Raw genomic sequence first — 15,307 nt, 5'->3', positions numbered from 1 at the left:
ACTAATTAGAAACAAACTGTCTGAGGATTGACATTGACTATAAAAAACTAAAACTACAACGTTCAGTTGCTCCGTGACAGCACTTTAAACTTTTGATGAATTCGCTATTTTCTCTTTATTGTCTTGCACAATAAAACATAAAACCATCAGAGAATTTCTCAGCAACAGATCAGAACTCATCTCTTCAAAATTAGAAATAAAGAGGCTATAGAATAAAAATAAAGGGGCCAAGAGAGAAAAAAACAATATCAAGCTTTAAATTCATGCTATTTTATTGGTAGACCATAACTAAACAATAATATAGAGACTATGTAATAGATGTAAGCAATCAATAGCTGTCCACGACTCAGAAAGAAAGAAGTGATAGGTTAGTATAAAATATAGAAATAGGAGTTATTTTTCCACTAACTTGCAATCTGTTTCAAAAACTACTCTCATAAAACACAACTCTTTTGACATCCCCCTTACCTATAGTAAAGAAAAAGTCTGCTATAGCTAAAACTACTCTCATGACTCAGTTGGTGAAGTAGATGATTGTTCAAATATTGTTGCTGTAGCTAAAACTACTTCACCAAGAGACGGTCATAGAGTGATTGCTCACTCTCCACAAAGGCTTCAAAATCTTCTACCTTCACCAAGGGAACAATCCATTTGAAACAAAGATAAATTCAAGGCTAGCTCATACAATGAAGAGTTAGAAGCCAGAAGATACAGAATAGAAGCATCCCCTACTCCAATCCCCTTTTTCTTTTCTCTTGATAAGTTCATGTGCCCATGTACCAATACTCCTCAAGAACAGAGAAATTGAAGTAGCACAAAATTGTAAGAACCTATGCTTGAAGCTAAAGAGAGTTTCAAAAGAAGATAAGCTCTCTTACACCCCTAGACATTTCTCTATAATGTCTAAAACATTTGTAATTATTTGAAGCAAATAGAAACAGACTTTTGCATCATAAGAAAATTGTATTACTAACATGTAAGTGAATCTGCCAATGCTATACCATGCCAATGTTAAACATTCCCTATATATTTCTATGTCCCAGCTTTGAAATTAAGTAATTTAACTAAAGCCTTTCAAATCATTGAATTGGTTTCCTTCAGGTTATATTCACAATCATTTTCTTCCAAAGATGTTGTGAGTATGAGTTTACATAAATACATGCACCAGTTATAAGAAATCTTCTGGGATAACATATATACATATAGAAGGAAATCAAGGGAGAGAAGGACTGAGAGAGGGCTTTGCAACTTTGAGCTCCCCTCAATCATCCTTAAGCGTCTGCATTGAAAAACAATACCTGCCAAGGACTTGCCATTGAAAAACATATATAGCTTTAGAACAAAACCAAAATTTTAGAAATAATAGTAAATCTTCAAAATACAGAAACCTAACCTGCAAGGACTTGCCATGTATCACAGACTTCCACATTTTTTAAACAGTTCTCTTCCTGCATTGAGTCATACCAATCCACACTAAATCTCCAAAGACCAACATGAAACTCAGTTTCTCTGCAATTCTGTCCCAGCTGTAAAAGACATACAAAGAAAAGGTTAGAACAATTAAACATATGGTTTGAGTTGTACTACTGTGACTTGAACTGCTAAGTTACTAACACACACCAGATAGAAATGCTAAATTACTAACTAACACACACAATGGAAATGGTGCTGGAGTGAGGGTTGTGTGAGAATTTATAGGCAAGGGGATCTGATAAAAAATTCAAAGGAGAATAGGTTGTGCAATCCACCTATAACCCTAGACCTAAAAACCTAATCCCAACTTCAAATCAGAGTGGAAATGACAGATGCATATCAGAATGGAAATAACAGATGCATGAGTAACTAATGAACCCAATCTAACCATAGGTAATGGTTGCAAAGCAAGTACCAAATCCCTCAATCTAATCAAAACTATCAGATAAAAAATTCAAATAAAGGACGAAATCAGGAAGAAACGTAAGAGATGTGCTAAGCTACAGTGAGTTCAAGATCAATGGAGAACTGTTCCGAAGCTTACCCACGAAATGGTTGAAGGGTTGACGTGAAAGCCATCACCGGAGAAGCCATGAGAAGAAGCCGCAGATCGTGGAAAGCAGATCTTCTGGTCAGGGTGACGTCGATCTTGGCTGGAACGCGTGATATATGTGACGTTGGTACTGCCGTAGAAGAGACAAATCAAAGAAAAGTTATGCACGAATGGAGGCGGAAGAGAAACGGAAGATGATGAATGGTACGATGGAGTGGGCAGAAGGGGAGAGCAAACACGTGATTGCCAGCTTAGGGTTCATGAGAACAGAGATGAATGGAGAACGACGTCGTTCTGGCCCTATCGATCAAGGAAAAAAAAGTAAGTAAAAGCAGGACACGTGTCGATGTGTAATTGGCGGTTATTTAGCTACAGTTGTGGAAGATTAAGAAGTAGTAGACTAGAGAAGCATAAACATGTATCGATGATGTCGATGATGCAATGCACGAGATAAAATAAGTTATAAATAGGTAGAATTCTTTTTTATTGTTTTTTGGACAAACCACTTTATCTTCAAAAACTGAAATTGGGCCAGACCAAAGGAAAACAAAAAAAAAACCAAAAAAGTAACCTTCCCCTTCCAAGTTCCAACGTTGTTGTTCATTGTTTGGTTTCACTGAAACATTGACACTGTGTGTGAAGAAGCTGAAGGAAAAATGTCCATTCGGCTTCTGAAGCTGGTTCGCTCTCTCTCCACAGCCTCTCACGCTCCTACCCAGAAAGTTCAACGCATCGCCGATGAGCTTCTCGCCCTCAACAGGTTCGAAAGGCACGATTTCACCGTCCTATGGAAACTCAAGATGGGTCTCAACCGTTACGGCTCACCGCTCGCCGGGCTCGGCCCTCTGGGCCCGGCATCCTCCGCAACTGGGCCTGCAGCCGATGCCGCCGCCGCGCCGGCGGAGAAGACAGCTTTCGATATAAAGCTGGAGAAGTACGACGCCGCCGCCAAGATCAAGATCATTAAGGAGGTTAGGGCGTTCACTGATTTAGGGTTGAAGGAAGCTAAGGATTTGGTGGAGAAGGTTCCTTGTGTTTTGAAGAAGGGTCTCACCAAGGATGAGGCTAATCCCATTATTGAGAAACTCAAGACATTGGGTGCCACTGTTGTTTTAGAGTGATTTTTCAATTTCAATTTCAGTTTCAATTTTTTTTAGTCTTGTTGTTAGTTGTAGAATCATCCATCACTTGTTTTGAATTGTTGAAAATTGGCCATGGAATAATGTCTGCATGATATTGAGAAAATTTGCTATAACACATCACTAATTTTGACTGTCTTGTATTCTGTAAACTAAAGATTTTTGTTATTATTGAATTGGTGAACAGATGGTAATATATAGGAATATTGATCAATGATATGTATGAATGAATGACAATGATAAGGAAATGAAATTTTAGAGCTTCTCTTATCATGGTTTTTATGAATGAAGTGAAAGTTTGAAAAGCTGTTTGGAGCATGGATAATGAAATGCTTCAGTACTAGATGGTCTTTCTGTTGTTTTCATTTTGAACTCTTCAGTTAAGTTGTTATTAATAGCACTTACAATGTTTTTTTCTTTTCTGAAATCTATTGTAATTGGAAAACTAGTGTTATGAACTCCACTTTTATCACTTGTAGATCTATGAAAGATAGGTCTTATAAAGTGAATGGTTAAGGGCCCTATTTGGTTTCCTGTGTGGACAACTGATTATCGAAGGTTTAGTGAGATTGATCTTAGTGATGGTCAATACCATCTTTGATAATATAGTAGATTTAGTGCAGCTTGCGGGTAAGTGGATATTGATGCCTCTCATAGGAATCAAGGTGGTTGATGATTTTAAAAGATGGGATAAGATTATGAAAGGTGTAGAGGAGATGTTCAGTTAAGTTGCTAGATGGAAATGCTTTATTTCTGGTTGCCTTTCTGCTCGTTTTGTTAATTGGGGTTTCAAGGTCAGTGAGAAGTTAGGCAAGGAGATATTTTATCTCTGTCTTTGCTTTCCTTTGTGAATGAGTTTTTTTCATGTGCTCTTGGCACAGTCTTCATCAAGTGTATCAAAGTTGGCTTAGAGAATGTTTTGATCTGCCACACTTAGCTTGTCCATGGTACAAATCATTTGAGGGGAATAAATGGCAAGAATGTGTGATTGTGCTTATTTTTCATCTCTTTGACATTGCCTTGGGTTTGAAGGTTGTTTTGGAAAAGAGTAATTTCATAGGTTTAAAGGATCATCTTGGTCTTTTCTTTGCTGTTTTAATATGGTTTCCCAATCTGAAATCCTTCAGTGTGTGTTCCTTTAAGTGGAGATTCCCATGCTGTTTTGTTACAAACGTTTGGATGATTAGAATGGTGATTTCATGTATTTAGGTGGTCACAATAGCCTTATCCAGTGTTACTTTCTCCAACAGCCGCTGTGTGCTGTCATTTTGTTTGGATTTCAATTGGTGTGGCTTTCAGGGTTATTAGAATTATGAGGGATTTACTTTGGACAGGTTTGGGTTGTAGTGATTGCTTCTGTTTTGCTCACCTCTGGCTTTAAGCATATCTATCTCTGTAATTCCCTCCTCTCTCTGTCCAATTTCATGCAGTTGTAATTGTAGGTAACTTATTCTGCTCTCTACTTTTTAAGTTTTTGTTTTTGCTTAATTAGTTTTCCTGCTATCTGTTTGAAATTCTGTTTATCATTTCTTTTTGTTCTTCTGTCATTTTATACTTCCATGAATCTTGTATTCTTTCCATCTCCTAACACCCTTATATATTGTTGAAGTTGAGTTTACCAAATCCATATTAGAGTGCTGTGTTTTTATATTGTTGTTCATATTTGTCGTTTGACAAAGATAGAGGAAAATAACTCAATATAGGAGTAATAAAAGATAAGAGGGAGAGAGATATACATATATGAAAGTATTTTGATGAAATGCCAAAAACTTGAAAATCCTTGCTATATGTGGATAAGCTACATTATTGTGTTGGCAAATGCCAATGAGTTTATTGGGTCATAACTTCATATAACATTATTTCTTAAAGAATCCTGCTAAAGTCAGACACTCAAACTCAGTTGTTTCCTAACAATTCTAGAATGAATGTTTTGTAATTTCCCCATGTCTTCCTAGCCACCAATTCATCAAGGGTGACATTGTATCTCCTTGCATAAAGATCCTTGACTTCCTTTAAATCCTTCTCTGCACGTGTGATGATAACACGGCTCAAAACATCGTCTTCAGTTGCCAAATCATCCAAGGCGTTCCCTAACACCTAAATCAAGTCAATGTATACATGCTTAATAAAAGCTTCAGAGATAAGAACTATGAGGTAGAGAATAGTTGATAAATTAATTTCATGACCTTTGTTACCTTGGCAAAGTATCTCTGGGGGTTCTTAATGCAACGAATGGTGGTACGCAATGCTCCGAGGTATTCATCAATTGGAGTCGCTGATAATCCCTGCAATTACCATAGTTTTATGTGTTTCTTATCTTTGGATTCTGTATGGAGAACAGAGTGTATAAACTCATCTTACCTTGATAATTGTTGTCCCATGTATGTTTTTTAATGTATTGAAAGTCACACAGAGCTGCTTCTTGCTTCTTGTGCTAAAGATTCTAATGATTTCATCATCGTTAAAAGCCTTCTTTTCAATCAATTGATGAAGCATGTTTGCTTCTGAATTGGCCACATTCTCATCAAATTCATCTCCCTCATACCTGTAGGTGCTTATAACTGCAACCAACAACTGCATGAACAATCATAAGCCTCATAATCTGGATCTTAATTGAAGTACCTAAATAAACAAACAAACAGGTCTTTGTCTTTGTTGTGCTTTTAGATGAAAGATTAGCACTGCAATCATTTGTGCTAATTTTCCTCTTCAACATTCACATAACCTAGAAAACAATTTGATAATGGCTTAAGAATCCACATACTTTCCGAATATCACCAATTGTTTGAGAGGTCACATCTTCTTCAAGGCAATGCTTGTATAAAAGCTGGTATGAACGCTTCACAGCCAGAAGCTCCTCTGAAGTTCTTGTGCAAGCAATCTCAATTATTACTTTGTAATCTGGTGTTGCCTTCTTTAATTCTTCATTAATAAGTGCAGCATCTCTTTCAGCTGAATCCATTGTCCAATAGCAAATAGCTCTCTGGTTTGAATGGTAGTTATCATAAGAATGTTGTTCATTCAAAAGATCTATACAAAGTACTCTAGGGTGATAGAATTCCATGCCTATTTTTCATCCAAGTGTTATGGAACATTAATGCTATGAATTGTTATTTTTTACCTCAAAGTTTCCTGAAAGTTCAGATTTGAGTTGTTGGATAAGATCCTGATGGTAAATTTCTTCATAAGCAAGCCTCACAAGCTTCCTTTGAGCTTCATTTCTATGTGCTAGGACGGATATAAGAGTTGTCTCATCAGTCCCAAATCCTATTCAAAATAAAAACCATGGATTTATGTCAGAAATGTGGTAAAATTAGATGTCACATGAATTTGTTAATAATTAGAAACATCAAAATAATGATCTAATTTTTTTTTTCTCTTATAGAAAAGTTATTAAATACCATAAAACTTTAGCATAAAAACTTCCTTTATATATTGTGCAACATCTTGACAAAAAAAATGTGCAACGTGAAAGGTATGTAGTGATAAAATAAAACTGAACCTTGGCAGGCATTCTTGATGGTTTCAGCATCTTCGATGGGAGAAGAATCTTTTGCTGCCAGTAGAGTTTCCATTTGGTTTTGTTTCTTCAGTTCAAGATTTCGATAAATTGTTTAATTTTCACTTTCATATTTTATAGAAGGGAGGCCTAAAATAACTGTTTGAGATTAAAAGTACTTAAATAGCTAAATTTGTCTGATACGTTATTCTAAACGAATTCTCTTTGTACAATTAATTAGTAACTGAATTATTTTATAACAAAGGAGGGTTTTTTTGTTGAAGAAACTAATGACTGACTTGGCGTTAAGCATATCAATGGAAAAATGTGAATTGAAAGCAATGTAGAAACTCTCCGGACCCAATTTTATCAAATTACAATGCAAAAGAAACGGAATAACACATCCAATCCAAAAATGTGAAAGAAATTGGTTTCAATTCTCACACAGTGCGGATAACCAATCAACACAAGTAGATTTTTGGCAGTTTGAACCGCTAGAAGTGTGTAAAGTTGGGAAAATACTCTCTGGATTTACATTTCAGAAATTAGTTTCCAAAAGGTAGTTTTACAACTTTATAACAAACATAATCATAACTGTTAATGACTTCAAATTAAATCATCATGAACATAATACCTTCCTCACATAGAACTTGAGTCTTGCTAGTTATGTTCTAGTTCTTTCCTCCCCCCTTCTCTCCTAATCTTCTTTTATTTTTATTTTGAGCCATCATTGCATAAATATTATGTTTAAAAAAATTAATTAATCAATATATATGTACATGTGTGTATATTAGTGTGTTAGAATACCAGTTGAACAAATATACATCCTAATTCTTAAGAATGATTTCTTCATTTTTTTATCTTAAAGTGTGCTAACGTCCGCTTTGCGCCGGTACCAATAGATAGTGAAAACATAGCTAATATGGTTGAATGAGACTTGACATAGATGAAAGTGTGATCGTTTGAAATGGCTACACAACTCACCAACTATGTGTAGTGGGTCTCCTTGGTCCATCGTGATAGAGACCCATATATGAAAATAGTCCAACAAGAGATTCATTACCCTTTCATGTGCATCAACAGTTCTCGAAATCAAATCATGCAATCTGATAGTATCCAGCAGAGAAACAACATATCACAGGAGACAAATTAACTGAAAATACATACCATTAAGCTTTTTAATACACTTAAAGTTCAATGAACTCTCTTTTTTTACTGTCACAAACCAACCCAACCTGTACATGGAAAGTGTCCAAAATTTCATGCGTGAATGATGGAAACAAATTAATCTAATGCAATAATGCTTATGGCATCATGCAGACTGCAGACTGCAGACTGCAGAGTGTATTTTGTATATAACTATAGCTTAAGCTAGAACAACCCTGTGTCAAATGTTCTACGCATTTGATGACTTTCGGTTTACTAGTTTCACTTGGAGCTTCATTTTGTTTTGTTTTTTACTACTGAAATTATTTCAGCAGGGAGTGCTGAATGCCTGAATGTGTATTTTGCTGTAACAGACCTATGTTGCTTTGAGGACTTCTGTTGTATTGTGTCAATTTAAGCATAATTTTATTAAACTACTTTTCTAATTCAAGCTCCATCTTAATATTACTTTTCATAAGTCAAAGTGCCACATTATATCCCATTTGAACTTTATATAACTCTCCTTTGGAGAAGGGTGCCAGAGTGGTTTCCTTATTTTTGTCCTTTTCTTTTGTGGATTGCAGTAAAAGTCTTGCTTTATGCTGTGGAATTAAATGCTTGTAGAAAAGTACACTGATTCTATTGTGACCATTTGATTGGTAAGAAGTTGGTCAGCATAGTGCAAAGTTTGCACTAGAGTCAAATCCAGCAGAATCTAACCATTTTCAATTCCAACAATCCCTCATCATCACAAAAATAAAGGATTAATACTGCCGGCTCCAACAATGAGAAGTGGAAATGATTTCTCAAAAAATCTCAAAATAAGAGTGTATTCGGGTAAACAACATAATTAAATGCTAATGAGAAGCTTAAAATAAACTAAAAATGAGCAGGTAGGTCATACACTAATTTGAGCAGGTTATGGAAATAAGCTTAAGATGACTTATAGGTATGTCATAAACTATTTTTATATGTTTACCCAAACAAGATAAATGTTTATGTTATATTATAAACGCAAATAAATTCTTCCAAATGTGGACTAAGACCTATTCACATCAACCCGTCCACCTAAATTTGCTCAGAATTTTCAGTTCAATCTTGACCAGAAGTCAGAACCTTGGACGAACCATACCACAAAAGATAGCCTTTCTAGTTGGAGAAAACCCCAACTAGAATCTCATGTTTCTAGTGTGGAACTGAAGTCCTATACCTTACAACTGGTTACTAACATCCCTCCTCAGCAGTTGGATACACAAGTCCTTTCATATTTCTCCTCTCATAGACCTTCTTAATAGGGGGTCGGTTTCTACCAATTATCTTATGTTTAAACTTTAAAAATGGGAATGAGTCATAAGTCCTTATAAATATAACACAACTTATTCATGATTGAGAGAAAAAAGTGAAGAGCAAAGTTTGAACTCATTGCAAATACTATACAAACTAATATGTATAGAGTATCTGAGGATCCAAAAAGTATCAACACCAGTGCAGAAAGCATTTTGAAGTGCCTATGTTTCCTAGAACTAAAACGAATATCAATAAACAATAAGTATGATTCACAGGGAGAAGAAGAGGTGAAAATTGGAACAAAACTCAACGAATTTTTTGTAGTCATACTTTCATTAGCGCACCTTTGCCGCTTATTACTGGTATCTTTCACACATGTGTTGTTAGGTAAAGGTATTATAGGGTTACCAAGGAATTTCTTGACCATCCCAGGCAAAGAACTTGCCATTGTCATGCCTCTTCACATTGTTAATGATGCTTAAAAGCTTTTGGACTGAGAACTCTTTGCTGAAGAGCTTCTCTTTGGGAACATTCTTTTGAAATGGCCTGGAGAGATCTGAGTCAACCGTACCAGGATGCAGTAAAATGCATGCGATTGGATCTTTCTTCCTTGCAAATTCGGTCGAGATAGTCTTTGATACTGTCAGAATATAAGGGAGCAAAAAACTCGTAAAGATTACCATTTCAAACAGTTTGGAAAATTACAAATTCATTTTTTATTTATTCTTCACCATTTCAAGGTAAATGCAACTAAAATATGAACAGAGCTTACAGAGTAATTGGTAATCACAAGAAAAGAAGCATGGTCTTATGCAAGCACTATCAAATGAAGATATATCTTATTCGTCTGGATTCTGGAGTGATTAATGTAAATGCACAAAGTATGATTTACAAAATAATATCATTATAGTATTTATGTTTTTGAAATCCAACAATTTGCAAGTTACAATCTGATGATGAATTTTGCAGTTGGATCATGATGAAACCACATTTTATATATAATCAGAGCACACATGCAAGGTCCAATGAGGCCCTTAGATTCATCATATTGAATATCACATGACAATGATCATACAAAAGAAAGCCATACATTGATTAAGAGCAGCCTTTGAAGCTCGATAAGAGTGCCAGCCACCAAGACGATTGTCCCCGATAGATCCAACCCTTGCACTCAAACTAGCCACAACTGCAGGACTTTTTTCAGTCCCATAGCCAGCTCCAACTTTTAGAAGAGGCCACATATGCTGCTTAAAGAATCATGGAATTTGATAAATAAACATTGTTTCAAATTATTGAAAACATGTCCATTCATTAAAGCAAAGGTAAAGAAACACATACAAAGTTGGACAGAAACAATAACAAAGTGTTGTAATTATTGCATAAATCTATAAATTAAAGAAATAAGCTAAAATGTCAAAGGAAAACAGTTTCAGCTCTTTATTTCTTCACAGGCCTAGAAGAACAAATATTACTCAAGCAAATGCTCCCATGATAAATATTGTGGGAAATTGGAAGGCAAAACTAATCATTTTAGCATGAAATGCAGAACTGGGTGAACTACTTTAATCAGAAAGGAGCCAACAGGATCTCAGTAAGGAGTCCAACAAGGTTCTTCGTTCTCATCATGACTAGAGTATTTATGAAATAAGCTGGAGAGCATAGAAATGTAAGAGGATTTATAAAACAGTTTCTTCTCATGAACCCAATACACATGCTCCATATCTGTTGATAGCTGTTGACCAAAAAGCTTGGTTGAGTTTTTCAGCAAATATTCATCATGTGCATCTCATGGAACAAGTGCCCTGGCTCATGCACAGACACAAATTTTATGCTATAACTTTGCATTAGGTTTATATCACTTTACATATTGACCATCACACCAAATAAGCATTCCAGTGACATGTATGGGTGGCATCATCAATTATTGTAAACAAGCATGAGTTTTAATTACCCTGGTTTTTAGTAAATAGTAATGATTTATCAGCAAATATATTTTCATGGAGCCAATATACTAAGTTAATCATTTGTTTACAGAATTTACTAACAACAGTAAACAATAATCATTAGAACAAACACATTAGCTATTTATCATGTGTACATCCATATCTTCCTACAACACAGAAAGGCCTCTATAAACTCGTACACATAAAGAACCCATATGTTCTAACATCATCCTAAATAGATAAACAACTAAAAAACTTTTCTAATGAAAACTAGATTGATTTTACCTTGATAACTAAGATAGGACCCACAGCATTAACTTCATATGCAAGCATTAAAGATGACTTCTCCACTTTGCTCAATGTTGTTTCTGTATAGTATAGATAAATAAGGAATCAATTGCCTTGTATTTGTAGGAAACATAAGCTTAAAATAAGATAGTAGAGTCTTATCTCACAGTTAAATATCACTACTCCCCGTTACTTACACACACCCTTCTTTACAGGGGCAAGCTCTTACTTTTCTATTTTTTCTCACAGGTAAATCTGTTACAAATTTATGTTCTTTTAACTTAAATACTTATTTTGCAGAAGGTGGAAGAGGGTTGGAATTCATGAATAAAAAATAGTTTTAAAGATTTTAGGATCTTAATTTGACAAGACTGTATGCTACAATAGGCAGAGGAAGAGGACATTCCAAGTCCACAGCCAAAGAATGAAACAAAATCACTACCTGGTTGCAATACTTCAGGTATTGAAAGAATGCCAGACGCATTAATGAGAAGGTTAAGATGACCATATGTCTCTTTTATTGACAATGCAGATGCCTGAAAAAACATTTGTGAAATACACAAAACATTAACACACAAATGAGTTTTGAAATTATGTAAACCAAACTCAGACCTGTCCTAATGCCTAAAACAGAATATGAATTTCACAATTATGTTACCAGGCTGAAAGGGAAATTGTACTTTCCCACGCTCATCTATCACCCCAATTCCACTTTCCCTATACAAGTTTAGCTCATTCACCCTAATACACTCAAATTAACTTACATAGCATCTAGTCCAAATGCATGCTTTCTGTTAATATTGATATCAGAAAGAGAATGAAAACAATTAAAAAGGAGAAGAAGGATTACCTCAATGGAACTTTCAACAGTGAGATCCAACTGCAAAATACTAAGACGATCAGCAAATTTATCTTTGAGCTGGAAAAGCCCAGTTGAGGCACTAGGATTACGGCAAGTAGCAACAACATGCTCTTTCTCATTGTTCTCTAGCAGCTGTTTCACCTGCAGTAGAAACAAAAAACACAGCCCATGAAAGAAGGAACAGTTTTGACAATGTGGGAGAGTGCCCAGATTGTAAGAAACCATTGATGATGTGAAAGTAACATAAGGAAGTAAGAATCTTACAAATTCAAGGCCAATGCCTCTGGAAGCTCCTTGAACCAATGAAACCCGACCCTCATGAGAAGAAGAAGAGAAGGCTCTTCGGGTCAGTGACAGAAACCGCAGGGAACGTGATGCCATGGAAGTGGTGTGGATCGGTGGCAATAGCATTGTATGTATCATCACATGAAATGGAAGAGAAAGCTCTTTATCTGTTTGTAACATGAAGCGTGGCTGGTTTGTAACCAAGAAAACAATCCAATGAAACCATTGTCATTAGTGAAAGGTGTTGTGATTTGTTGGTGAATTTAGTGACACACAACAACCTTGTTCACAATTGAATTCTGGAAGTTGCAAATTGTAAGCACCGTTTTGGTTGTTTGCTTAAACATGATTTTGTTTATTATTATACCGGAAATCTTTAATATAGATAAGTAAAAACTTGTGCATAGTTGTACAAGTCACTTTTTGCCTGTTAGTGTAGGTTTTCCGGTTTTTTTATAAAAAAATAATTCAAAAATTTTATTTTCTTAATTAAACAATTATTTCTTAACAATGAGGTTGCGGGTTGGGTTTCAGATCTGGGGTGGGGGTCGATTTTCATTGTGGATGGGGTGAGGTTCTGGGTTCAAGTGGGTTGTGGTTGCCTGGTTTGGGTTGCGGTGGGGGTTATTCTGAGTTACGGTGGGGATGAGTGTGGGTTCGGTGGAGGTTTTGGTTGTTGTAAAAGCATTCTTCTCTGGAAATTCCTCTGCTTAAGGTTCTCTGGATCTGGTTCTTCATGACTTGGATTTCTCCACCAACACCACTGACCCTCACAATGAACCACCATCCCCACCGCAAAAGGTGGTGCCTTTGTCGCCATCGAAGCTTCTGTTAGGAACTTGGTTGTTCATGGGTGGCGTCGAGCTTGCTGAGATCAGATCCATGATTGTAGCAGCATACATATGAAGGGTTAATGAGGAAAATTGAGAGAACAATGAATAGGTTATACCCAATCAAGCAAAGATCGAAACTTTATGATCTTTCATGGAAAGATAGCTTACTTTTTCCCTTCTTCTAGTTGTTCATAACCATCCCTGCGTTCCTGTCTTTTTTTTTTCTTCTTCCAAGTTCTTTCTTCCAGGTTGTACGTGAACCTTCCCTGGATGATGATGAGATTAACCTAAATCTTTAATTAACTAATTTACTAATAAATAGGATTTTTGAATTATTATTTTTAAAATAAAAATAAAAACCTGCTACAATGGGTCAAAAGGTGCTTGTGCAACCTTACACGAGTTTTTACTTGTGTACGTTAAAGGCCTCCATTCTATTATACCTTTTTTTCCGGTGCTCGCTACCATACCATAAGAACAATTTTGGGTATGACAATAGGTGACGTGTGCCAATTACATGTTAGTTGAAGGTAATTACGCCTCTCTTTTGGGGTTAGATTTCCCATCTCCACTATTAGATTTCACACCCCCATTTTCAGATTTTTAAGTTCTGAATTATTTCGGAATCTTATATTTCGAATTTAATTCGTGATTTGTAGTGCAAAATACAATGTAACACCCTACTTTTGAGTGAAAAAATACTTCGGAAACTTAATTTCTGAAATATTTCATAAATTAAGTTTCCAAAAAATGTTTTAAATGGGGTGGCATTTCTAATGAGTGGGGTGCCAAATCCAATGATCCTTTCTCTTTCGTCTGTCTCTCTCATCGTTTTCCCTTTTCATTCTTGCCCGACGTTTTTGTTCATTTTTTTCCTCATTTCTTCACACACTCAGAACCATCCTCACCATCCGTTTCAAGGGCTCACCATCACTAACATTTTTAACAAATTCTTCATTACGAGTGTTTTTTTACCCGCGCGTTGCACGGGGAATACGTCTATTGTATTTGACACGTCAATTAATACCTTGATTATTAAAAATATTAAAGAACGGATGTAATAGAAGAGTCAGAAATACTAAGCAAAGTGGACATAAAGACTTCTCTTCTAAGCTTGATTGAGATCAACCGGAACTCGCTTCACATTCTTCGTGAATATGAAGACAATAGCACAAATCATATAGATATAAGGAATTATCAACATATATAATCTTAAAAAAAAATGAATGTGATAGTAGCACAGATCAGGATTGTGTAAGATAAATCATAAAGTATGACATTATTGTGTTTATTCCAACTAAGTATGGATGACAATGGGTAGGGTACTATAGTACCATACCCGCGTTTTCAAAAATTACCTGTACCTGTCCTCATACTCGCGTGGGTAGCAACTCGAAGCTCTCCACCTTTAAACAATTCAATGTCATTACAGGAAGCACTTCATCTTTACCACAATCTAAATCTATGGATGGCAATGGGTCTTGGACCCATAGGGTACCCGCAAAAAATTCCCACTATGAATAGGGTAAACAACCGCTAAATGGGTATGAGGTTGGGTATAGGTAATTACCCGCAAAAAGTAGTGGGTATGGGTGCGGGTAAGGGCACTATAGTACCCAACCGGCCTCGTACCGGCACACATATGTTATTATTATTATTATTATTATTATTATTATTATTATTATTTTATTTTTTTTATTTTTTTGGTAATATATTAACAAATTAACTTAAGCTATAGCTTTCAAACTCACTCTTTTTAAAAAAAAGTTAGGGATATATTTTTCTTAGCCATAGTTATAAGAATAGAAAAACACTCTAACAAATATATCAAAAGAGGATGATGAAAATAATCTAATTACTCAACAACATTTATGTGAAGCACTTACACAATTATCAACACCACATGAAGCAAGTTGCATACTTGAGTGATCTTCCTCATTTTTCCTCCATGCCAACATGGGAGGCATGTAGGGGAGGAAATGACTGATGTAGTATTAGT

At 35.6% G+C, this 15,307-nt stretch overlaps 3 protein-coding genes and 1 long non-coding RNA gene across 6 annotated transcripts; 1 reads left to right on the top strand and 3 right to left on the bottom strand.

Annotated features, from left to right (window-relative positions):
- Nucleotides 1-1,051: 1,051 nt before the first annotated feature.
- On the bottom strand, nucleotides 1,052-2,418 carry LOC130726018 (uncharacterized). The gene is made up of 3 exons (XR_009014688.1): nucleotides 2,018-2,418; nucleotides 1,394-1,526; nucleotides 1,052-1,308 (listed from the first exon to the last, which is right to left on the bottom strand). It is a non-coding gene; the product is annotated as an uncharacterized LOC130726018 (long non-coding RNA).
- A 197-nt stretch (nucleotides 2,419-2,615) lies between these two features.
- LOC130726017 (uncharacterized) lies at nucleotides 2,616-3,379 on the top strand. Its single transcript, XM_057577223.1, has one exon. The coding sequence runs from the start codon at nucleotides 2,683-2,685 to the stop codon at nucleotides 3,145-3,147; it is 465 nt and encodes a 154-aa protein (XP_057433206.1). The 5' UTR covers nucleotides 2,616-2,682; the 3' UTR covers nucleotides 3,148-3,379.
- A 1,513-nt stretch (nucleotides 3,380-4,892) lies between these two features.
- Nucleotides 4,893-9,048, bottom strand: LOC130726112 (annexin D8-like). Of its 2 annotated transcripts, none has more exons than XM_057577342.1 (6): nucleotides 7,649-9,048; nucleotides 6,287-6,432; nucleotides 5,930-6,148; nucleotides 5,527-5,739; nucleotides 5,361-5,450; nucleotides 4,893-5,262 (listed from the first exon to the last, which is right to left on the bottom strand). In XM_057577342.1, exons 1-6 carry the CDS (start codon nucleotides 7,722-7,724, stop codon nucleotides 5,062-5,064), a joined length of 945 nt encoding a protein of 314 aa, XP_057433325.1. In that variant the 5' UTR covers nucleotides 7,725-9,048; the 3' UTR covers nucleotides 4,893-5,061. The 2 variants fall into 2 exon arrangements, with proteins under 2 accessions (XP_057433325.1, XP_057433326.1); XM_057577343.1 differs by lacking the exon at nucleotides 7,649-9,048 and adding an exon at nucleotides 6,668-6,965.
- A 351-nt stretch (nucleotides 9,049-9,399) lies between these two features.
- Nucleotides 9,400-13,578, bottom strand: LOC130726114 (uncharacterized). 2 transcript variants are annotated; one of them, XM_057577345.1, is made up of 7 exons: nucleotides 13,477-13,578; nucleotides 12,455-12,664; nucleotides 12,179-12,331; nucleotides 11,771-11,864; nucleotides 11,326-11,408; nucleotides 10,188-10,341; nucleotides 9,400-9,737 (listed from the first exon to the last, which is right to left on the bottom strand). In XM_057577345.1, exons 2-7 carry the CDS (start codon nucleotides 12,653-12,655, stop codon nucleotides 9,502-9,504), a joined length of 921 nt encoding a protein of 306 aa, XP_057433328.1. In that variant the 5' UTR covers nucleotides 12,656-12,664; nucleotides 13,477-13,578; the 3' UTR covers nucleotides 9,400-9,501. The 2 variants fall into 2 exon arrangements, with proteins under 2 accessions (XP_057433328.1, XP_057433327.1); XM_057577344.1 differs by having other exon boundaries at nucleotides 12,455-13,343; nucleotides 13,477-13,563.
- Between the last annotated feature and the right edge of the window lie 1,729 nt (nucleotides 13,579-15,307).

Source organism: Lotus japonicus, chromosome 6 (genome assembly GCF_012489685.1).
Source record: "Lotus japonicus ecotype B-129 chromosome 6, LjGifu_v1.2".
Taxonomy (NCBI): Eukaryota; Viridiplantae; Streptophyta; class Magnoliopsida; order Fabales; family Fabaceae; genus Lotus; species Lotus japonicus.
The sequence above is the reverse complement of the archived record's forward strand: the minus strand, read 5'-3'. Positions and strand labels throughout refer to the sequence as shown.